At 42.5% G+C, this 25,224-nt stretch overlaps 1 protein-coding gene across 9 annotated transcripts in view; it reads left to right on the top strand.

Annotated features, from left to right (window-relative positions):
- iqsec1b (IQ motif and Sec7 domain ArfGEF 1b) overlaps nt 1-25,224 on the top strand; it is a 139,590-nt gene that overhangs the window by 86,698 nt on the left and 27,668 nt on the right. Inside the window, exon 1 of one of the 9 annotated variants that reach the window (XM_034868466.1) lies at nt 9,005-9,447. The exons of 7 other annotated variants lie outside the window; for them this stretch is intronic. Coding sequence is in view for 1 of the 2 variants with exons in the window: in XM_034868463.1 (XP_034724354.1) it covers nt 22,122-22,180 (59 nt within the window). In the remaining variant the exon portion in view is untranslated. Of the gene's footprint in view, nt 1-9,004; nt 9,448-22,002; nt 22,181-25,224 lie in introns of those variants that run through there. One more of the 9 variants, XM_034868463.1, reaches the window with a different exon arrangement.

The following is a 25,224-nucleotide window of genomic DNA, read 5'->3' as shown; positions in this document are numbered from 1 at the left end:
CCCCCCCCCCCCCCTCCCTCTCCTCCCCAGGCATGCAGAGGCTGTTGTGTCCTCCAAGTCTTGCGGACTGGGGGGTGGATTGTTGTTTTTCAGGTTGTCTTTTTTGTCTTTAACACTGCTGCATCTTTGCTCCTTTTGCTCTTTTGCTGAGCACAGGGTGGCTGCTGTTGGTGGGTGTGATGCATCCCTATTGATCCTTAAAACAGTCCCAGGAATAGTTCATTACATCAGGCTGCTCTCTGCTGACCTAGACATTACTCCACTTACAAAGTGGATGGGCTGCTGCGTTGTACTCCTCATTACTGCAAATGAGATGCACGGTCACTAGCAGTCACCCATCTGCCCCTACGACACACTTGAATCCTAATACAGCTAGTACAGTACAGGCAAAGCACACATTAATTCATCTACAAATAATGAGTGTAAGGTTCTGGCCCATGGCACAGTATGATGTGTGGCTTGTGTGATCTTTGTGGATATAATTCCATCTCTGAGGCCAGATCTGTTGTTTTCTTTCAGCTCCTGGTTTATATCCTCGAGGGGCAGGATTTTCCCGTTGGGTAGATAATGCAGCATTAAGCTGCTTGGTATCTGATGATTCTACAACGATGAAATCCCTCTGTGGTTATGAATTAAAATGGGCTGAGCTCTGTTGTTTGTTTTGTATTCTCAAGAATTCAGGTGTTGCTGAATTGACCTTTTCATTGGTTTTAGATTTTGCATATCGTAGCCGTCAGCACAGAGGCAATTTGTTTTCTTCTCCAACATTTACCAAAACATTCTGCCTGCTTCAAATCTGAAGCTCTGTGTTCCACATTGAAAAAAGTGTTTATAGAGGAAAACGCATCCAGATCCCTGCTGGAGGAGCCATTTTTTTTGCAATGAAGTGCGCTGAAGCGTTTAGGCTGTTTTAATGCATCACCATGCGTTAAATAAATCATCAATGGAGTTTTTCTGGAGCGGCGGTCAGAGAGGCCGAGAGGGATGCAGCCGCGAAGCTGTGACAAGCATCTGATGAGTCATCTCGCGTTCAGTTTCAAAGGTGCTACAGGTGAAGCCTGGCCAGCCAGACGGAGGCATGTCATTCATTATCACAGCGAGGAGGCTCTACTCCAGGATAATGATTGTGATTGGAGTTTGCTGACGTTGGACGGAACCCAAAGCTTAAGACACTGACTCATCGGTGCTGCCGCATGACATTTGTCTTCATTCTCAAAATTGAGCCTTGGTCATTGTTTTTGGAGAAGTGGATTTTGTGGTGCTCATTTGAGACAGAGAATGAACAGTCAGGCTGCTAGAATGATGTCTCATTTCACATATGCTTTTTACATTTGTTTGAATATGTGTGCATCGGTACTAGCTTCATGCTAAACTATGTAAGCATGAGAAATGGCTGCTATCAGATGTACTGTAACTATCTAGCACTGTCTAGGGCTGCTCGATTATGTCAAAAATTATAATCACAATTATTTTGGTCACTATTGAAATGACCATTATTTAACACGATTTCTTACTGACTTTTGGAAAGATGTTGTAATTTAATAAAGCAAGTAGTATGAGTTGTATGCAAGACAAAATCAGAGTTTACTTGCAAAATGTAATGTGCTAAATAATCGTTTTTTGTTGTGATCGCTAGGAGCAAAAGTCTAATTCAAAATTTGATTAATTGCACATTCCTACCATAAACTTCCTAACCCCCAATTTCCACCGGTTGCAAATTGTCTGCGGAGCCGCTCAGTTCCGCAGCGTGTGGGCTCCGTTCTCCGCCGTCCGTCAGTACCCACCAGGTCCGGATTTGTTGCAGCAGCGGTCATGAGGACCCACAAGATCTCACAAATTCACATAGAATAGAACCACAAAACCATCCAGAAGAGTAGAGGGGAAACAACTCTGTGCTTTGTTTTCAAGGTGCAGTGCAGGGAAATACAATCTGCTGTGCGCTTGGACAATTTTATTTTGAAAATTAACCAGATTTTTTTTTTTGTTTCAGCACATCTGCCGTGTGCTGAATTGCTGCCAAGCTTTCCGGTGTCCTGCCAAAATAGAAGCTCTGCGTATTGTGTCAGTCAGTTCCTAGTGTCAGTCACTTCGTAGTGTCAGTCAGTTTGTCAGTCAGTCCGTAGTGTCAGTCAGTTCGTCAACATCATTCTGCATGTCAGGGCGTCTTTTTGAAGTTGAACGTGATGTAGTTTGGTTTCTTCCCTAAAGTTAAAATAACATCTTTGTTATTTTTATTTTCAAACGGGATGCAAACCCCCTCTCTCCTGGGTGACTGCCCTGTGCTTGTGCGACCCTTTTTAGTTTAAAAGCAAAACTGAGTTTATATTTCCCAAAGTTAGTTTGAAGTAAGTTATTACTTACTAATACTAACAAATGAAATGAATACCCTGCAATACAGTTAAAATAATAGTTCCTTCCATTGTGTGTTCCCTCTAAGGTCTGCACTGTCAGTATTTGCATTTGGTCACATTCACACATCTGAGTTCACAAAATATTAACTCTGTAAAATTGACTTCAGATTGTGGTAAACAATCCAGCTCCTTAAGCAAATCCGCAAAAATTTGATGGATTGGCAATTTTCACTTAATTATTTGTCATTTAAGCATGAGATCTTGATTAACAAAAGACCAAATAATCATGTAGCCCAGTAATAAGATGCACGGTTCAGCCAGCGTGCATGCAGATTACAATCTGTTTATGCATGCCTAGCATTAGCCCAGTGGGTGTCTGGGGATTGGTGTCAACAGGTTGCCATACGGCCCGGTAACATGTGGCAGGGAAAAGCTGCAGGGGATTATTCTGCTGGTGCTCTGCCTCTTAGATTTATTACCACCATTATTATTGGCAGACATAACAGGCGTTCTGGAGAGGCTGTAACTTGTGAAAAATGGTTTGTCATTTTGTTTTAGTTTCACTGTTGCAACTAGGCTGCAGTTACAAGTGAACTATTGCTCCTAAACATGACAGCATAGACACTACACAAGAGAATAGTCCACATGCTATCACACGTTGTGGCTGTAGTGAACATTAGGATAAATGATTGATGCTAGTTTCCTTTGGGGTGAAGTACTTCTATCGCTAATCCTTATACACTGTAATAATGGGGCAATGTTACACATTTTGGATGTGTAATTTGGGTCTGCAGAGACTGACTGACATATTTACTTGTGAAAAAGATTTTTTGAACCTCAGATTGAAGAAGCCCCTGCTCCAAGCTAAAAGCAGCTCTCACTGTAGAATGACTACTTGAGGCAAGTTTGTGCTGCTGCAGAGCTGAAGATATCTTTCCCAAAAAACACATTCATTTACACATGCAGATGGGTTTCATGTACGTGTACATCACAAAATCTGCCAAAATATAGCAAACACACATAAACATACTGTGGATTAACCTTGCTTATGTGATTGTGACTGGCATCTTTAAATGGCACGCATGTAGATCAATGCACAGTTAACACTTACCTTATGAGTTCACCCTGGTTCATTTATGCACATAAATTATGAGAACCGGTCGATAAACAGGTACTTGAGTTGAGTAGCCGGATCACAGTGGAGCTTTATTGCATCTCATACCCTGTCTCTCTCCCCTCATCTCCTGCCATCTTTCTCCCATTGACCATAGAAAAGAAATAGTTATATTTTCTCATTGTTCTACATTGGAATATCACCCGTGCTCTCAAAGGGATCTTTCTTACAACATAGCAGACGGTATGTAACACATCAGAGTGCTACAGGCCTCCGTTTGCTTTCTAACCAAGATGGCCCATGGTGATTTTGGCTTGGTTTTTGGCTTTTCCGTGTGTTTCTACTGCAGGAAAACACTTCCAGAGGTTAAGATGACACTGGAATGTGAAGAAATGGGATGCAATGCAGGATGTACCTCTGGATACCAGAGTGGCTGATTAGGAAGGTTTGGTATTGTTGTTGTTTTTTCCAATATCTGTGCTAAAACAATTCTTTAAAACCAGTGCCAGTGACTAAACGGTGGCTGAACGGAAAAAAAAGAAAAGCACAAAAGACAGTTGAGGGCATTAAAGAACTTGTTTACGGCTAAGGCCATATGGTTCAAATTAAATGATTGATTTAAAATGTAATAACAATAACTTAATTCATCAAATGATTGCCCTTAAACCACATAAAAAAGAACCTCTAGATGGCAAAGGTGTATTTTACAAAAACTTTGAATGCAGCTTGAGCCTACAAGGTACACTTAAACGCACCATCAAGTTTAGTCGGTGTTGTTTCTCCAACCAATCGGACTCCGGCCGTGTCTCAAAGCGCAGCTAGTCTTCTCTGTGTCTTTAGCTGCAGACTGTTGGATGTCCCGGTGTTGGAATCCTTTTCAGTGAAACACAGCCACATGCACATGCATTTTAACAGTGTTTAAGCCATTTACTAGCTAACGGGTAGGCTAACATTACCTGGTGCAAAATATAATGCTAACTAGCGTCCCATGCTGTGATGCTTCTGCTGCCTATAATGTTCGTTTCAGAGCAGCGCAGGCATTTAAGTGGCACCTAAATGAGGCGCTATAATCCACATTCATTCAGTCATTCGGTCCGGTAGATACCGGCCGTTTAGACCATATTGGCACCAGAGATTTGGAACCCAACCCTATGATGTTATTGGGCCCTGCAGAACCGCCTCATGATGAACACCAACATTGAATTCAACTTCAAAATTGTGCTACAATTATTTTCTAGAATTTCTTTTAATATCCATTGAAATACACATGACACTTTTACTGTAAATGGTTGAAGTTCTGGTTCATTTCATACCGGTGATAATCTCTTACCTCAGACAAACAAATAATCAGGTACGGAAGTCACCAGTTCATCCCCGTCTACTCTGTACTCCTCCCAGAGTCGAACTCAGGGTTGATAAATAGTTGGTATAGGGTCATGTGGAGCTCACCTCGCTGAAAAGCTGACAAATGATTAAATGGAAGCCCTCAAAAGTATTTGGTGGGAAATAATGACTTGAATGGAGTACAGAAATGTTCTTTCCTGTTCTTTTTGATATACCGCACTGTTCACCTTTTCATCCTTTTAAAACAATTACCAATTCCTCTTCATGACATCCATTTTTTTTCTAGCCGGGGGAAATAACTTCTGCTGACTGTCCAAATCATATTTCACTGGAATGGAAAGTTGCTGAAATTTTAGTGTTCTTCGTCGACATGATGAAACTGATCCTTCAGACGGAGCTGACGCTGTGTATTAGAGGGCTTTCAGCATTAGTTTCCACACTGACACCGCGGACAAATAAGGCACGTAAATAGTGTACTTTATATATTCTGTCACCCATGTAATAATCATGAGAGGTAAATGCAGCAGAAGCATCTGGTTTCCCTTTCTTGGGAACGAGCACTCGTCACATGTTTCACACCGTGGCACAGGAGATGATTGCTCTGTATGACAGCAGCATGACTTGCTGTATAGTAACCACCCTGCTTGCCTGCTCGGATTTGTTTTGGAGGTTTAACTTATTATTTTTAGACAGCCAGAACATAACCTAGACCAGGGGTCTTTAATGTTTTTTAAGGATAGGACACCTTGCATGAAAAGAGACGGAGCAGGGACCCCCTACTACATCACAACATTTTTATTAATTTAGGTTGCATATTAAACTGGGCCTACAATACCGTGTAGGGTGGCCTAAAGCCTGTATGCATACCTTTTTTCATAGAATACTAAGCTATTAAAATTGTTGTTACCGGGATTTGATAAATCCTTTTTTATTTGTTGGACATACATGTGGCACAGTGAATCCTTCGGATTAACTGCATCTGTGGATGTCAGTGACTATCTAAATTCAATTTGATTCAATTCAATTCAGTTTTATTTATACAGTGCCAAATCACAACAACAGTTATCTCACAGCGCTTTTCATAAAAGAACAGGTCTAGACCGGACTCTGGGATGTTATTTACAGAAATGCAACAATTCCAACCAAGAAAAAGCACTAGGCGACAGAGGCAAGGAAAAACTTTTAAGGGTGGGAGAGAAAGAGAAAGACAGAGACACAGAAGAGAAAGAGAGAGACACAGAGACAGACGGAGAGAGAGAGACATTGTAGCAGAGGGTGTCGAGCAGGAACATGGAGGCAGCAGGTGACTCCAACCACAGATCCAGATTCCACAGCTCCAGAGCCAGACCCACCTGCAGGAAGTGATAGGAGAGGGGCGAGAGAGCACAAGACTACCGGAAAGGGAAGAAGTCGAGATAGTAACATGCATTAATGGGATGAGGTTGCATACAGATGGAGAGAAGAAGGAGGAGAGTGGTGCATGGTGCATCATGGGAAGTCCCCCCAGCTTAACTAAATACCAGGAAGCTTATCATCATCTGATTTATACATGCTAATAATATATTGGCTTAATGTTAAGACCTATTCATTTTTGACAATACTGATAATACAACAAATACATTTGGTGGCCTCCGTGCAGTAGCTCCAAGGACCCCCTAGGGCAGGGGTCAGGTACCGGACCCCCTGTTGAAGATCTTTGTCCTGCGCATCCAGCAAACTGTCTCTGTCTTGAGATATGTACAGGAAGTACTAGTTCAAAAGGTTAGCAGGGGTCATATCTGAAGAGGAAGTGTTCAAGGGGCGGAAATAGATCTCTGGGTCCACAAAGAGTCAACCAGATGTCACTTCATCCCAAGGTCTAAGCGCTAAGGATATTTTAAAACACAGCAAGCGTTTAGTGGCCCCTGCGTGGCCCCAGCTTGGCCAAGCCTGAGAACAGAGCAGACATATTCCTCTTAAATCTTCCTGTTCAGCATTTGCTGTCTTAGATGTATTTAAAATAACTCCCATTGCTTATGTTTCACTTATGCTAACTGGCAGTGTTTGTTGGTATGCATGAGGTGTACTTTGGACCTGTTTGTGTTGCTCATAAAGACGAATATTGACAGCTCTGCCAGATGGGACTCACAGCACAATTAGTCTCATTACAAATGCTGCATGAACCTACAAGACAGAATACACTGCCAACATGGATCAGAATAGCAAATGCGGCATTTAGTGGCTTAGCAACAATTTGTGCCTGAGCATGATTTAAGGGGGACATTTATAAGTCTGCATCAGCAAATTTATGTGAAATAAATTGTGCAGATTGACTTTCACATATGGTAGATAACTCTTTGGAGTACTGCACTCAAAAGAGGCAATGAATGGGAGTCAGATGATCGGGCCACTGCATTAGTTTTACAGTATGTGCCTGTAGATTGTGTAATGGCTTGTAAGCTCTTTGCTGATAATCCTTCAGGGCAAGGCTAAAGAGCTTTTGTATAGTAAGAGTGGGAGTTTCTTAACTCTGAAATAAAAAAAATGTTTCCATCTGGAGTGAAGCAGAACAAGTTTAAACCACAAATTGTACACACTATTACCTTTTAACATTCCCATGGCTTAACAATTGCATGGATGTTTACATTCAGCAGACATAAAGCAACAGCAGCGTTTATGTCATTTTTGTAAATCATGTTTCTCGCCACATGGTGAACGTAAGTCCCATATTCACTCTCCTTTTTGCTTGTTTTTGGTCTCCACAAAGGGTATCATGATTGTGATTTTAAATTGAAAATTGATCAATCAGGATAACCGATTCCACCAGTACTTGTTTCTCTCTTCACCCCCGCCTACTTGCGCAAGTCTGACAAAAACTAAAATCCCCAACAGACACAATGTAGCTTACCCGCTGGTAGCATCTAGCTGAGGACACAGGGTGATGTTAGCTTACCGAGCTTACCGCACTTTTCCAGACACCATGGCCACTGCTACAGTTAGAAATTTAAAGAAACAACCAAATTGGCTAATCTACTCTTTCTTCCCTGAAGTCACCTGTGTCAAAACTTTTTATCCTTCTCTGTGAGTACGTTATGTAAACAAAAACAACAAACGTAAAAAAAGCGGGCTTCAATGGGACTGAAGTCACGTCCACCTCGTTAAACTAATGGTGCATTCAATTGCAACTCATGTCACTGTTGAAATAATATTTTCAAATCCAAAGTTAAATCAACTTGTAGATTTGAAATATTGTGGCACCCCTAGTCCCCACCAACTCCTAAGAAAAAATGTCTGGCTCTTTAGTTGTTAGACATGCAAGACTAGGCACTAACTTGGTCTGCTAGCCATTATGGATGGGTTGATTAGAGCCTTTTTCACTGATCAAACTGTACTTAGCCACCTGTTGATGTTGGTAACATTGTTGACAAGTGGAAATGAGCCACCCACAGAGTGAGTGTGCTAACCAGAAAGATTTGCTAAAAGTGGCTAAATAGCTCTCTATAGCTGAGGTTACCTGCAGACTGATTGCAAACCAATCTGTTGGTTTGTCACTATAAGCCACGTTACACATAGTAACTTATTAATACTAACATTTAAATAAAAGAAACACCTAAAAAACAAAAGTCAGTGTTTTGGGAGTGTGGTTTCTCTAGCGTCAGTCATGCTAATGTTTAGCAGAGTTAAATGTGAGAAAAGGTACTTTGTCTTTCTCTGTCTAATCACTTTGTGGCTCACTCTATGATTTATCGAAGTATTTGTAACTAGATAAAAAAGTAAAACTGAATTCAGCCTCTCAGGCCATCCAAGTGTCTCGTAGGTTGTGTTATTTGCTCCTTCAATATTTCACTATAACTCAGTGTTAGTGGCCCACACTAAAGTACTTCCCCATTTCTTTAAATTCACCCGAGGTGTCGACTGACCGGAAGAGAAGGGAGCTCTAAGTGCCATGTTCTGGTCATGCAATAGCAGCATGTAGTGCAGTCAAAGAAATAGAGAAGTATTTGGTTTCAGATGAATAATATTTACCCTGACGTGACGACTGGAAGAGTTTATTGCTGTAGAAAACACAGCGTAGAGTTTCAATTTTAGGAGGGTGCCATTGAAAGCCAAAAATAATCTCCAATCAGCCAGGGTAATCAAGTGTGTGTGGGTGTGTGTGTGTGTGTCACACCAGGCTGCCACTCCCTTCCCCTGACAGGCGGGCACACACAGCCGGCACAACGCCGCCACACAACCTTTCTTCCATTTCAGCCTCACGGCTCTCCTTGGCAGAGGTGAAAACTCCAGCAGGAGGGCAGGGGGGAGGGGGGGCATGCAGGAAAGAGAAAGGCAACCTTTATTGTAGATGCCAACATCAACAGCGCCCAGAGCAAGCAAGTAGACAGAGGTGTTGCCTGTCTTTAAATAGCCTCAGTGTGTGTTCTACAGCACAGAAAAAAAGGGACGGAGCAGGAGCTGTGGGAAGAAAAAGCCAGCCAGGGTGGTGTCTGACAGCAACAGATCCATGCTCCGGCTGGAAATCCATCAGAGTTAAAGAGAGGAGTTCCAACGTCAAACGTTTGGAAATCTTTCTGGAATTAAAACTATCTCGTCAGGTTATTCTGGGTTAAAACAGACCAGGAGTCAGTTGTACGTCACCTGAGCTTCTGTACTGTGAAGGTAAGTTTATGTCTGTCATCTGTAATCTTCCTATGGGTCGATTTGATTTTTAAACCCTCTGGTAGAGCTGCACGATATGACGAAAATGTGCAATAACATTGTTAAATATAGCGACAACAATATTACTAGCAATAAATAAGCAGATAATTAAGTGTACTCTCTTCTGCTGCTTGCAGTATTCTGCTAAATTACCACACTGAACACATTGAACATTGAAATGAACCTAAAAGGCACCATTGAAAGAAATAGTAGAAATAAAGGTACAGTTGAGGTCTATTTATGGTCTCTAATGTCCTTTTCACACCTGAAAGTCTGAACCAAGGTCCGGACCATGGTTCTTGTTTTTGTATACATTGAATCCGGTTAGTTTCACATTGCAGTTATGCAAGCACACAAAAGAACTCTATGCCATAAAGTTGTGTCATAATGTAAATTTTAAAGTCCAGTTTTCTACTCGTATTTTCTTTTAACTAACTTAAAAAATATCTAAGTTTTTTTTGCCTTTCGCGGTGTGTTTTTATGGATATCACTATAACAATTAAAAAACGATATATTGTGCAGCCCTATCGTCTGGCATCTCTGGTATCCTTCATTTAGACACTGAGCTGCATAGAATGACATTTAGTTTTCTGTTAGGGAATTATTTCTATTTTGGGGACTGTCCTGTTAGGCCTGAACCAGATGGGGTTCTTTACTTTTCCCCTTGTGGTAGATAATAGATGACCTTTCCCTTTGGGGTTTTTTGTTTGTTGTGTGCCCCGCAGCAGATGATGTACAGCTGCTCCTCCTCCCGATTCCGTTCCCTCACTTGGATGACATGCCCTTGAAAGCAGCATGGGCAACAGGCGGAGCCATGGCTTGTCATGGCTACTCAGCTAGGACCTCAGAGTTCATCATTTGTGCCTGCTTGGAGCGGACAGTGTAGGGTACTGCCCATCAGTCACTTTGGCAGCAGCACTGCCCACACAGTGTCAGTGATGAGCAATGGGTGACAGGACAGGGTTGTAAATGGGAGGGAGAGGGAGAAGGACCTGTGGGGTTATGCTGCAAATTCCTCCTTCCTTCATTTCTCCCTTCTTTCCCTGTTCACCTGGCCTGGTCAGTCCATCACACAGTAGATATGTTGTTGGTGGTGCTGAGGGTGTAGGCAGGTGTTTTGTCATCGCAAAATGTTGACGCCTGTGAACATTCACAGGCAAATTCACAAAACGATAAACCTGTACAAATTAGACAAAACAAAACTGAAAAGGATGACAAATCATGATGATTATGGTACTGTAAGTGCACCAAGAGCAATGGCTAGCGAGGACCTGTAGCTTGCGGTCGGAAACATAAATTTTTCTCTCTGCCATTTTTCTACTGCTGTGATATCATTAGTACCATATCTTTTGTGCGTCGGACCTTGAGATGGGGCAGATAGCGATTGCAAGTTATGTTGAATTCATGGTCCTATCAGCAGTTCTTCCATGCATTCTTTGTGAAATCACCCATCAGTGTTCCCATCAAATGAGTTTTGCAAACTAATTTCACCCTTAGAGGGTGTAAATATGCAGACTGTAATGGTGACAAAAAGAAGAAGAAAATAAGTTGGTACAGAGGGACACAGTTTCTGCAGAAGCGTCTGGCATATTCAGGGGAATGTCAACTTGGCAGCATCAAAGTTCTCTACCTGGAATTAAATCTCTTTTCCCCGAAATAGGATGACGCACCTGGTGTAGGGAACAAAAGTTTTCACATACAGAGCTGAAGACAGACCAAAGACAGACACTTAACCCACATATTGAGTCACTTTCTGGGTGTTTGTGTAGCTGTTAGGCGTTGGAGACGGCTCAGATTCTTGGACACTCAATAAGAAACATAATAAATTCCATGAAAACCTCAAACCGCATTTATAACACCTGCAAATGTGTAATGTACAAGGCTGTCCAACAAGTGTAACTACTTACCTCAGGCTCTCAGTGTCTATTCTATTACTAAGTAGATAGTCTCGCATTGCCAAAATATTCTCCACAGCCCTGCAGAGGAAGGTCTGGCTAGTCCACACAGCATTCCGGGATGGGAGAAAAGCGTGTGCAGGTTGATCGGCATTTCATTTGGTGAAACATGTGTACGTTCAAAGATTGTTTTAGTCGTGCAACTGAAATCTCAGATGGGACAAATAGTCTAGCTAGCTGTCTGGATTCACCCTGCAGAGATTGGAGGAGCAGGTAACCGTGGTCCTCAGAAATCCACAGAAGACAGAAAGTGGAAGGTAACAGACATCCGGCCTACATAGAGGGACATCCGGCAGAATTTCCGGCGGCACCAGAGCGATCCCAGAAGTGGAACATTGTGAATATAGACTACTTAGTGTTGAAACTGTTTGCCACGGCATTTCACTAGGGCTACATTTACATTGCTACGTTTTGGTTTAAAAACAAATATCTCTTGCTACATTTACACTTCACATTCACACTGCTGACGCCAATGTTTTACCACCTGATTGAAACACCAGCAAGGAGCAGAGTGTACATGCCTTCTGCTGTTTACCCGGCACCCGCATGCCCAGTATACAACAATGTGGATGAAAAATGTGGTTTGGACGTTATTAGTTATTCTACTGGAGCTAAAAGCACGCTTCCTCTTTCACACATAGCCGGTGCCCAACCATTATCAGACACAGTCGGGGCACGCTCAGCCGGGCTGCTCTTCCCTGAGTAGCAAAATCTTTATGAATACTAATGAAGCAGCAGCTCGTCCACTAGCGCCTCAGGTCTACATTGCTGTGAGGCGTTCATCTGTTTCCAGTACAAACATGTCAGGATCTGTTGTGTGTACCGTGCGAGGCAAAGATATCTTGACTGCACGTGATGAGGGAGATCAGCTGAATGTGAATGTACGCTTCTGGTTTACTGGATGTTATCTAGCATGACTTGGCTAAAATCTGATTCTTTAGGGCAATGGTTGAAGGCCATTGGTTAAGGGAGTTTTTTTATGGACAAAATCTCAATTGGGCTTCCCAAGCCAGCCGATGACGCAGTGTCACACTGTATCTATGGATGACATCGGAAAAATTCTTCCTGTCCTGAGTCATAAGATAGCATCAGGGTAGCTGAGATTGTCTGCACAGCACTCAGACCTGACAATAACAAATACTGAAGATAGGCGCTGATGGTAAAAACTCTGCAGTGGAGCACAAAATCAGAAAGTAAAACCTTACCAACATCAAATGCATGACATTGATTGTCAGTCAACGCGTCAACAATTGATTTTGAGTCAGAGGCAGAGCTATATCTTATTTTCTAAAGGTTAGATTACATCTGCCTGTTTTGTTTTAAAGGATACATCTGGCTTATTGCAATTTTTGTTGTTTTGGTTACCTATAAGCAACAATAGCGTCTTACTCACAAACTTCATTGCTGGGATCTGAGAATGAGGCCTCCCCACTGATAACAGGTCAGATGGGCGAAGAAACTTGAGCACTCAGACAAAATAAAAAGGGTAGCCAAATGTATTTGAAAGAGAAAAAAATAGTAAAATGATTACCCTTGCGTATTAGAGTGCTGATCGGGACGCATTTTTCTGTCCGAGCCTGGCCCGCGTCCGACAGAGCAGTAACTGAACCTGACCCGAGCCCGACAGGCATTAAGATATGTATGTCTGAACCTGACACAGTTAAAATCTATGGAAAGCTTTTATTAAACAACTGTAGGAAGGCATTCAAAAATCTCAACAGATGAGCGCATCAGTGCAATCGGGGCAACAAGCGCACGTTAATAAGCTGTTTCATTTAAAATGTTCAACGTCTTAACCTTTTCTAGTTGCTTTGTTTCCGTATGTTGTCAGAAAACCAGGAAAGACGCGTTACCTCCAGGGCTGACGTTATAAAATAAATAACGTCTGGGATAAAATCCCGTTTCTGGTGAGCAAATGAATGAAGTTGGCTTTCAGTCTGGGGATTATTTCGGACACCGCACACAACGTGTATGCAGGCTTCAAAGGCTATCTGCGTCCCAACATCTTTTGACCACTAACCTTCTGTTAAAGGCCCAAGGTTTCACAGAGAGAAAGATCCAAGCAAACCAAAATGTGTCACAACAAACCACGCAAGTCGGTTTGCTTATGTGGTCGGATGTGTCTGGGGGCGGGAGCAAGAAAGTAACTACATGAAGAAGGTCCTGTGTTCTGGACTAGTGCATATTTTTCGCATCTCCACGTATTTATTAAAATCATTTTCCAGACATTATTTCATGAGCAGCATTACTACTACCACTTAGCTACTATTGCTACTATGCTTTACTCTTTCGGTGTTTGTTTCCAACTTTAGCGGCAGCTGGTTTGACCCTGAAGATGCAAATGATGGACGGCGAGCTCCAAGGCAGTATATTTCTGTGAGAGAAACACTGCAAGCCTTCTTCTCTGCCGCATCACTGATTGTAAAGCACACCTGACTACAGGAGACATTAGCTCAGCCATGCGGCGGACACCTGGGCCACGGTCAGCCATGACAAAACGTAACGCGCGTTTATTTAAACATTCATAGCTTCTGGGAAAGCTGCTTTCTTGTGTACCCTCGCTCATAGCTCCTCAAAGATCCCTACTCGATCATAGCTCCTCGCTCCTCGGGGCAGGAATAAGATCTTTGAGACGGCCCCTTACAAAGTAGGGGCAAAACAACTTCTGCTTCACCCGAGGACAGAGGAACAAGGAGCTATCAGATAGATAGATAGATAGATAGATAGATAGATAAGGGAAGTGAGATCCAGCAATGTCGTTTAACTAGGAAACTGTAGCAAAACGAGAGAATAATGAAAGTGCACATGGTTTTGAGATTGAACACGCCCCTGGTGGTTACATCACGTTCCCACCACAAACAAAACGTACCTTAGTGTACCAGAATTTGCTTTGGTCCGCAGCCGAGTGCGTTTGCAGTGTTCACATCTCACCAAATGGAAAACCCTCCAGGGTTAAAAAAAAACGAAATAAATTAGGCAAGTGTGAAAACACCCTTAAAATGAAACCCTGTACCCTTTGTGTCCTTTGTAAACGTCCTTCACTGTTTAAATCCAGACTTTTCGGTTGAACTTAAATAATACAGGGGGTCTTACTTTCGGTTTTACCTTGTGGTTCTGATAATCCGGCTAAACTGTCTGTTTACTGTCTGATCCTCTGGCTGCTTGTGTTGCTTGCTCCATCAGGCTTTGTTACAGCGATGTTACTGTACAAAGATAATCAAACCCAATGTCAAACAATGGAAAATACTATACAAATAGTACAGAAATGTACAAACTGAAACAATCCTTTAAACCTACCCAAGCCTTTGTCTGAGGTGCCTCAGTATTTCCTTCTCACTACATTGCTGTGGCTTATTGGTGTTGGTTTGGCACTAGAGCCTATAGACAGCTCAGGAACAGGATGGAGGAAGAGTTACAGCAGGAGGATTAGCAGAGATAAGCTTAATAACTGCACACTGGTCAGAGGGGCTACCACAGCAGAGCATAAACATTGAAGAGACTCAATGCCATATGGTCATCAACATAACATCAACTGTGGGGCACCATGTGAATGTGCCGCCCAGCCAGTAGTTATCTATCTTCTTAAGGGGAAGGGTTGTATTGGTTTGGCAGTAGAGTTCAAATATTAGCAATCTTTGAGCAGCATCACTTACTGCACCTTTAAATAAATCCCGTCTCTCTCTCTCTCTCTCTCTTTCTCTCTCTCTCTCCCTCTCTCTCTCTCTCTCTCTCTCTCTCTCTGGTGGAAAGGCTTGAGGCTGAAAGGGCAAGGCCATTGCCTCCCTCTGAAGGCCACACGTGTGTGGGTTGTGAGCTCAGGGATTACAGGGTTGAAGTAGAGCCAAACAGCTTTAAAGCGGACAGCCAGAAACAGTCAGCCGGCCGGGCCGGGCTGGGGCCACGCTCAGTTTGAGGTGTGGGTAGTCTCGCTTTGCCAGACCATGATCCAAAGCGCACTGGAGCAGACTCTGGCTACTCCACATAGCATTCCGAGATGGGAGGAAAATGTGCTCTGGTTTATTGGTCTTTCTATAAACCAATCACAGTCGTCTTGGGCAGTGCTTAAGACCGGAGAAAAGCAGCGGTGCCGCTGCAAAAGAGCTTTGGAAGGAACTTGTTTGGGTGGAACGTATACGTTCAAAGGTTGTTTTAGTCGTGCAACAGAAAACTCTAAGCTAGCTGTCTCAGATTGTACAGAACGTATAGCTAGCTATCTGGATTTAGATCTTGCAGAGATCTGAGAAAAAAGAATAGTCTTCATAAATCTACCACAATTTGAAATGACAACACAAAGGAAGCCCAAGGCAACAGATATCTGGCATAAATTAGTGAAATCCGTCCGATTTTCCAACAGCAGCGGAGCAATCCCAGAGTCTAACATCAAGTATGACTGGTGTGGGATATGCAGCTGGAGGCCGGCCAATCGCTGTCTACATCTTTGTTTTATATGTCATAATGAATGTTTCTATAAACAGGACATCACTCTTACACAGGAGATAATCATAAAAGTGCTGACATTCTCTATTATTGCTCCAGCCTTGTCTCCAAGTTGGAAAACAGCATGTGTTGTTGTTTAAATAGTGTGTATGTCATGTGTATACATATAGCTCTGATTCATAATTAAGGTGAAGTGGATTGTGGAAAGAATTAGGTCAATTATAATTTCATTTTCCAATCAAGAACAAACACACTAAGACCAACCCTGGAAATGTAAATGCTGTTCTTTTGAAACCCAATTGCTGTTTTTGAATTTTTGAAAAGTCCTTTTAAAAAAGGAATCTAATGTACCCCTTGCAGTACTCCAAAGTACCCCTAGGGGTACACGGACCACTATTTGAGGAACACTAATCTTGTCTATATCCCTAAAGTTGCACTTCAGGGAATGTTCCGATGCCGCCGGAAATTCTTTTCGGCCGGATCGAGGTCACCTTACGCTTTGTTTTGTGTTGTAATTTTAAACCCCGGTGGATTTATGAGGACTATGGTTAACTGCTCCTCAGATCTCTGCAGGGTAAATCCAGACAGCTAGCTAGACTATCTGTCCAATCTGAGTTTTCTGTTGCATGACTAAAACTACTTTTGAACGTACACATTCTCCAGTAAAACAAGTTCCTTCCTGAGGCTATTTCGCAGCGGTGCCACGACTGCGTTTGGCACTTCGCACCTCCCATGACAGTTGTGATTGGTTTAAATAAATGCCTATAAACTAGAGCACAGATTTCTCCCATCCAGGAGTGCTGTGTGGACTAGCCAGACCCTCCTTCACAGCGCTTTCGAGGAAGGCCTGGCAATCCAGGACTAGACGCAGTCCAACAGGTACATAGTGCAGCCTATGTTAACTATGGTGCCATGTAATTGCATATTTGTCTGGGCTCCCTGTTGAAAATGTGCCTTCCCTGTGCCTCTGTGGTGAATCTCAGCCAGCCTCTTATGTTTCTAATTGGCGCTGTGGCTGTTTTTGGCGGCAGGCCGTAGTATCTGGGGAGGTGGCCGTGCAGGCATATTTCAGCCTCCAGCAACCCCACTCACACAGGCTGATCAATTTACTTTTCAAGCAAAGCAGAAAATGCAGAAACTGTGCGATGCACGGTCCGTCCTAAGCATGCGCAAGATGTTGTGGAGGCTAACTTCAGACCGCCAAAACTACGAGCATGGAACAGACCGTGCAGTGTTGTAAATCCTCAAAACAGGATTGTCATCTGCGCATGTGCAGGACTGGTCGTGCAGGCAGCACAGATCGGGTACTGACAGTCTGTCAACAATTCTATTTTTGTCCCTGCTGGATGAGAACCAGTCTCAACGCTGCGGGAGTGGCATTTTGTCACTCCAAATGTGGGAGGAAGTAAACGGGGAACGGCAGAGAGATTTGGACATTGTAGCCAAAGGTAAAAGGGCACAATCATCTTGGGCGGCGCTACGCTCTCGACGCCGCGACTATAGCTCTGTAAAATAGTCTCAAGAAGGAACTTATTTTGGTGGAACATTTGCACCCTGCAAGAAAAAACGCCACATACAGTATTAACTGAAGTTAAACATTCACACAATACAGCAAGGTGAGCTTTTTGAATTAGCTGGATATATGGTGAAATGTCATTTCCTCCTACCAGTGTATTGCCCTGTGTTCTTCCCTCACAGCAATCCCACCAATCGGACACAAAATGTTCCATTTAGAGAGGAAATGTCATAAACCTATTCTTTGTAATTCTTTACAAGCATTCACTAGAAGAGCCAAGAAGGCCTGCCTTGTTGCACAATCCAAATGTTCTTCACAACTTGCCATTTTTAGCGTGTAGCTTGCTGCCTCAAAGAAAGGCAACACGCAGAGAGCGGAAAGCGAGGGGGCAAAACACCTGACATCCAGCAGATGTAAACGTACTTCCGTTGATCCAGACTGAAAGGAGAGTAGTGTCTTTACTGGTGGTTATAGTTGGACCAGAGCTGTGACACCTTCTGTCCAGCCTGTTGAGGAGCTGCAACTGATGTAAGGATTAATATGAGGATGACAGTTCCTGCTGTTTCCATTAGGAGTCTGTGCAGAGTGTGACAGGTGTGTTTGTAAGACAGGCCCTTAAAAGGTCCCTGCAAACTCCCTTTGAAAGCAATCGTCAGAATAATTCAACTACTCTAGAAGGACCAGCTGTTTAATGCATTCCTCTGTGGCTTTTTTAAGTGTGAAGATAGATAACAAAGACACAAGGAAACACAAAGCAATCAGTAGCGTGGACACAAGTAATATGACTATCATGAAAGAAAAGTAATATTCAACTACCAGTTCTGGACATTTTTGAGACACATAACTTAAACATAACTATACAATGTTTTTAGTTATTCTCGTCATCAACGGCCTATTCTGGTATCGTCAGGTGTTGTCATTCTACACACTCATCTCAAAGGTCATGAGGGGAACCTGATGCAAAGGTGTTTGAAAGCAGCGTAGTGGGGTGTAGAACAATAGGCCAAAGCCATTATATCCATACATGTAATGCTAATATATAATTAGTGGCTAAATACAGCCAGCAACTGCCACATGGATTTTATTGTTCTATTACACTATGTGTTCCCGTTACAGCGCTTTAATTCTATTTTACACTGTAAACCACTGATAAAAATTTACAGCTAAAAGCTCACAGTATCTTACAGTTTTAATGTTATGCAGGATCATACTGTAAATAGCAATGCATTCTGCGAGTAAATAATAACATACTGTTACAGATTACTGGCATTTACTGTTATATCATGCATCTTGGGAAAATATAGGAAAATGCGGGAATTACACTGCAGCCAATATATTACTGTACATTAAAATAATATGGTAAGAAACTGAATGTCTATATACAGTAAAAAACACAAGTAAAATGAAACACTAAAAACTGTCTTCTTACTGTAGAAGAATGGCGACGTGAAATGTTGTGCAGTGGTAAGATAGCTCTGCAGTTTATTACATTTTTTGTGGCATTTTTAGGTCTTTTATTGACAGGACAGCTTAAACTTGAAAGGTGAGATAGAGGGAGAAGGACATGTAGCAAAGTGCCATAAATCAAAACCAAACCCGCAGCCGCTGCGTCGAGGACTGAGCTTCTGTCTATGGCCGCGTACTCTACCAGGTGAGCTACCCAGACGGCCATGCATCCCATTTTTATAGTATCTTGGGTGCTTATTGTCAAGGGTGCCCAAATATGTATAAGTAGTAACACCAGCAGTAACTGATCTAGGGAAATTTATTTTTCAGGTACTCATTAAATGAGGCTGAGATGTTTGAGTGTCTTCAGCAGATCGAGAGAGAGATTACAGAGTCGGCAGCCTGCTGACAGGTTGTCATTTCGTTTGGTTGATGTTTTTTTGCTTCAGTTTGATTTAGTTTTTGTTGTTGTATACATCGGGGTTCACTTTGAGCCTGTTGTGTTAGTGTGCTTTTTATGTTGCTTTTGCTTTTTGTTGTGGTGTTTTGTTACAGTTTTTGCACTCCTCAAGCTTCCTGTCGGCTTCTAAAAAAAATCAACTTCCTCGTGGTGGTGTGGCACTCATTAGGAAAATGTTACCTGGGGTAATGAATCAATTGAAAATTAGGGTCATTTTCTCAGAGACTATACAATCAACCTTCCTTTTATAGGTCAGTGCAGTCGCCCCCTGCTGGAAAATAGATAGAAAGCAGGTTTAAGGCACTCTCACATTGGCTTCACTTTTCAGACCTGGAAGCTTATTCAATTCTTTTATACAGTCTGTGGTTGTAACCAGTGCTATTATGAAAAAAATCACTTTTTCTGGGATTCAGAGTGTTATTTTGTGTCTCTGGTGCTTCCACAGGTGCTGGTGCTTTTCCCCAAAAAAACTATCCATGCTGTTTTGAGTGAGATGGAGGTTTCTGAATGAACATGAGCATACTACGGGCACTTTAAATTAAGTTCTTAGATCACCAGCCAACATGGCTAGTAGATTTGTAAAGTTACCAGCCAATCACATTCCCCACTAGCCACATGTTTGTTTTATTTTTCCCCAACTAACTTTAACGTCTTGTCTTCTTCCTTTCAGTATAACTCGCAATCAATTCCACACACGCTAGACAGGCAGCCGACGTTTGTCCAACATGCCATGGACATGGTGTTTGTAGGAAATGTAGGATTAGTGCTACAAGCAGTGTTGACAGAGAATGAAAAACATCCAAATTCCTTACCGGAAAACAGACCAATCTGGTAGCCAAAGTTCATTTTAACCCACATTTTGTTAGCAGGGGTCAGTTTAAAGCCCTGGTTGTAACTGAGGTGGTAGCCCAGTTAAACTGTGATGGTAAAGCAAAAGGTGGCGTGATTGTCTTTTTCAGTATGCCTTATCTTCCTAAAATCTCTGGTCATAGCAAACAGTCAATGGTTAACCTGTCCTTGCAATTTTGGAGCCACTTAAGCGTTCCATTTCAACTTTTCAAGCCGTGGTATGTTGATGAGTGCCACCCCTCTAGCATGTGGCACAGATTCAGACTCATTTGTGAGATAAAAAATACATCACTCCTCTTCTAACTGCTGTACAGTCTGGCTATTCACTACCAAGATAGAGATAAGAGGGACAAAAATAACCCAAGGTCTGATCAAAGGCAGCTGTCTCACACTGTCCCGCTCTGCAGTCAAACAGATGTAGCGGGTGGTAACAGCTGCAGCTTTACCTTAAGGACCCCGGTCATCATTAATGCTAAAGGAAACCAACTGGCTTAGATGGAGCTGGGCTTTGCTGAGTGTTTAAAGTAGTGTCTAACTTCAGCTAAACTCAGATTTCATTGGACCAGGGATTCAGACTTTGTTGCAATTTCAGGTCGTATTCAGTTTTGTGAATCACTTGGGCTTAATTTGTTTTTTTAATTGTATTACTTTCAGCTTTACGGTATTAAGAGATCCCATTTTGTGGCACCGGTCGAGATCTCCCTGAGCTACATAGTTAGCATTGTCCAGAGTTGCACTTCCAGAATGGAGGGTCAGGGAATTATCGTCCACATTTGTCCTCTGAGAGATCATCTTAACTTATTTTATGATTAACTCACATTCCCGGTATCTCTCTGTCCTGCACTTTACATGAACCTTCACCATATGGGAAACCTTTAGCTTTTTATTAAGCTCTGTAACAGCCCATAAGAGAGGCATTCTGCACCAGCTCAATCCTCAATCTTGCTCATTTTATACTGTAATTAGGATTATGTTCCATATTATATAGAGGCATTAAGAATCTATTCACCAAAGATGTATACACATAAACAGAGGTTGAAGAGCAAAATTAGACATTTTTAAGGGCCTCACTGTCATGGTGGGTCTCTACCCTACCCATACCAAACCTTCTAGCTGTGTTATCTCAGTGCTTTGGTTGCTTTAGTTTGATAACATCTTTGGTCAACTTAATACACGCCCGTTGTTTGGGTAATGATGTCATTATATAGAAATAGATAGGCCCCTCACTGCTCACTTTTTGGGGCGAGGCAGGGGAATAGGAGTGGGGGGAAATCACCCTAAACATCAGCACAGAAATGGGAGGGGATGTGAGTCAAACATTCCCTATTAGCTTGGTTATTTGTTTAAAGAATAGCTTGGCGGGTCAACTGGCCAAGCAGCTGTTGCTTCTTCTGCATTGTCTGTTAGAAGACTGTGGTAATGATAGTATTTTTTAAGCCCTCTTTTTAAGCCTTTGATCAGCGGTTGTAAAGTAGTGATTATCAGTAACTGTTTATGTCTTCCATTTGAAGCGGGTGGTTGACATCCGAGGTCAGTTATACCAAGTAAAAGCTCACATTACTGCAGCCGTAACCCCACAGTTACAGCAGCTAAAATGGTATATCCGGGGGTTTCCCCATGCTTTATCCGTACCGCCCAGATTCTAATAAAGCCCATCTGATGCTATCACCGCCAGAGCTTGCTCCGTCTCTTCCATTTTTTTCTTCTTACTTGTTGACCCTTCCTGTGTAAGACCCTCCTCATCTGTGGGGCACCAGTGCTCCTGCTGCCACACGACCCAGTTTCCTCTGGAGGAATTCCCTCCCTCTTCCTGCAAACGCCCCTCCTCATAAGGCTCTGAAGAAGGGCCAGAGCTGGAGAGGTGTCTGGGAGTGAGGCTGTGCCGTCAGGCTGCAAAACTACATTTAACCCAGGGATGGAGTAACAGAGGGCCGGGTGGTGATGGCTCTGGTGTAGGGACTCAGACGGCAACATGTGGTGTCTGCAGTGTGCCTCTGACAGGTCCTTGCTGGAGCTGGAATCAGACAGCTGGTAAGCCCTACTTTAAGGTGTGTGTGTGTGTGTGTGTGTGTGTGTGTGTGTGTGTGTGTGTGTGTGCATGTGCGTGTGCGTGTGCGCGATGGATAGTGTTGGGAAGGTTACTTTGAAAATGTAATATGTTACCGATTTCAAGTTAACCTATTTATAATAGTAGTGTTGGAGCCATTATATAGCTTTGCTTTTTTGGTTTGTTTACATACCACGTTGGTGACATTTATGCATAAGTAGTTATGTGTTTGATCACTGAGGCGAGCATTGTCACCGGAAAGCATAATGGGAATCAGCCAGAGGTACACAGATGTGTGGAAAAAGGGGAAAGCATACAGTATTTCACCGTGTTAGTGGCTTGAGGAGTGATATTGTTTTATTAGTGTTTAAAAGGGAAAGAAGAATAAAACCTACTTGAAATGAAATATTGAAATGTACCTGTGCTACGCTGAGTGTGCATCGTCATAAAAGGAACAGATCATCGCAGTGAAAGATATATAAAGTATGGACAAAACCCACAGGTCAAAGCATTTCTCCCTTTGTCCCACCACATTGGCTTAATGTAAGTCCAGTTAATGACCCAATGAGAAGTGGAACTCAGTGGTTAGCACTTCTGCCTCAGAGCAAGAAGGTTTTGGGTTTCAATCCAAATCGTTCTGGGCCTTTCTGTGTGGAGTTTGCATGTTCTCCCCGTTTGGGTGGTTTCCTCCGGGTACTTTGGTATCTTCCCACCATAAAGACATGCATGCTAGGTAATTAGGACTACAATGAAAATTTGCCGACTGGCTTACAATGGTGCATTTACAGAAATGATGATTAATGGGCATTGTCCTAATAAAATAAATTATTATATTTTACTTTATTGAAGTAATGTCACTTATTACATTGAAGTTCTTTGTGATTCCTCTTCTAATTTTCTAATCAATGTTTTCAACCTTTAAACATTTTCAGATGTTTCTATCTGTGGCCATAGTCAATTAATTACGCATTTTTTTCCAAGTAACTGTAACGGATTACAGTTACCTTTAATTTGTAAGTAAATTTCGTAACGCTGTAACATGTAAGTTACTCCCTAACGCTGATGTTGAGTGTAGAAGTCGATGTACTTTCTCTTGGATTTGGCTTTGAATTTGTCTCAAGTTGTACTTTCCCTAATGGTCTTGTCCTCATTCATGGACTGCTGCCAGACTTAACAGACATCAATTCAGAAAGCATTTTTTAATTGCCTTTAATGCGGTAGATGTTGTGCCAGAGTACAGCTGCTGATTAAATTAGCAAGGAGCACACTTTGTGTAAATAAAACGCACTTCATTTGTGATTTTTGTTTGTTTGTGGTAGTTCATTTCCCCTCAGTGTGCCAAGCAAGTGAATGCAGCTGAGTCATATTATACTCTTCTTCATCCAGTGCCCTCTAACCATATTGTATTTTCTTAAACTGATTTCAAGAGGAACTCACTCATGAAAAACGCCCAGGGCAGTTGGTGTGAATACACAGCAAAACAAAGAAAACCAGAAGAGACAGGTTTTATGTGCGTGAGTGGCAGGTTGGAGTAATTCATTCATCACTGCGGAGTGACACAATGAGAAGAGGCTCAATTTGAGGAAGCCTCTCAGTGGCACGAAGAGACCGTGCATCTCCAAAAGGAGCTGTTGACACCAGAGCTGTCCTCGCATCACCTGTCCTCTCCGCTGGATCCATCACATCACCTTCCACTATAAGCACTTCATCAAAATTCTATTAGCCAGCAATTTATGCACAGTCATGGTATCGCTGTAACCCTTTGTGGGTGTTTGAATTGAATGCTGTAAAGTAATCCAAGGCAGAAGGTCCACACCTACACCAGGCTACACCCTAGATACATTCTGGCATAGGAGAAAAAGGAAGGATCTGAAAAGGAAGTTGTTTTGGAGGAACATTTGCAGCCCGGAAAAGAAATCGCCTCATACAATATTACATGAAGTTAACTGTTCACATAATACAGTGACAGAATCAGCTTTATTTACCACGGATGAGGACACATACTAGGAATTTTGCTTTGGATCATCATTGCTCACAATGTATACACACTGTAAACAGAAACAATATAGACAGTTTGAGGCAATAGTGGAATGAAGAGTGTAAACTATGCTGGAGTTAATTATGATAGTTATTATTTTAATTACGGAGAATTTTGCAAAGGGTGCTGGAATAAATAGTAGGCTATTGTGTTATTATATTACAATATGAACAGTATGAACAGCTCTGAAATAGAGACTAAGAATGATGAATAAATGATAAATAATAAGTGGGACAAGTAAACAGGTGCGGGTTGAAGACAGTGTTGCTGGGTTATTGCTCAGCTGTTCATCAGAGTGAGTTCCTGAGTCTGGTGGTTTAGGCGTACAGTGCTCTGTAGCGCCACCCAGAGGGGAGAAGCTGGAACAGGTTGTGTCTGGGGTGAGATGGGTCTGCAGTGATGGTTCCTGCCCGTTTCCTGACTCTGGAAGAGTATAAGTCATGAACGGAGTGTAGGTTGGCTTTTCTGCTGTCTTAATTGCCCATCAGCAGCTCCTTAGGCAGGTTGACCTTCCTGAGCCGGCCCAGGAAGTACATCCTCTGCTGGGCCAACTTGATGATGGTGTCAGCTTTAGACTCCCACTTTCGGTCCTGGGATATAGTGGATCGCAGAAGCCTGAAGGATTCCACAGCAGACACAGGGCTGTTGAGTATGCTGATGGAGGAAGAATGGGGGGGCTTCTCCTAAAGTCCACAATCATCTCCACAGTTTTGAGCGTGTTAAGCTCGAGGTTGTTCTGACTGCACCACAGAGCCAGCTGATCCACCTCCCGTCTGCGGGCCGACTCATTACTGATTACTCATTACTCAACAGATGGTTTTCCTAACGGGAGCTATTTAAAATAGCTGGATACATGGTTAAACAATTTGCTTTTACAAGTGTATCACCTTGTGTACTTCACAGCAAACCCACCAATCGTTCCCAACATTTTCCAGTTAAAAGTACATGCTGTAAACACATTCTTTGTTAAGCTTTACAGTCATTCCCCCC

The sequence above is a fragment of the Etheostoma cragini genome, chromosome 4, assembly GCF_013103735.1.
Source record: "Etheostoma cragini isolate CJK2018 chromosome 4, CSU_Ecrag_1.0, whole genome shotgun sequence".
NCBI classification, from domain to species: Eukaryota; Metazoa; Chordata; class Actinopteri; order Perciformes; family Percidae; genus Etheostoma; species Etheostoma cragini.
This window is presented reverse-complemented; position numbering and strand designations above follow the sequence as displayed.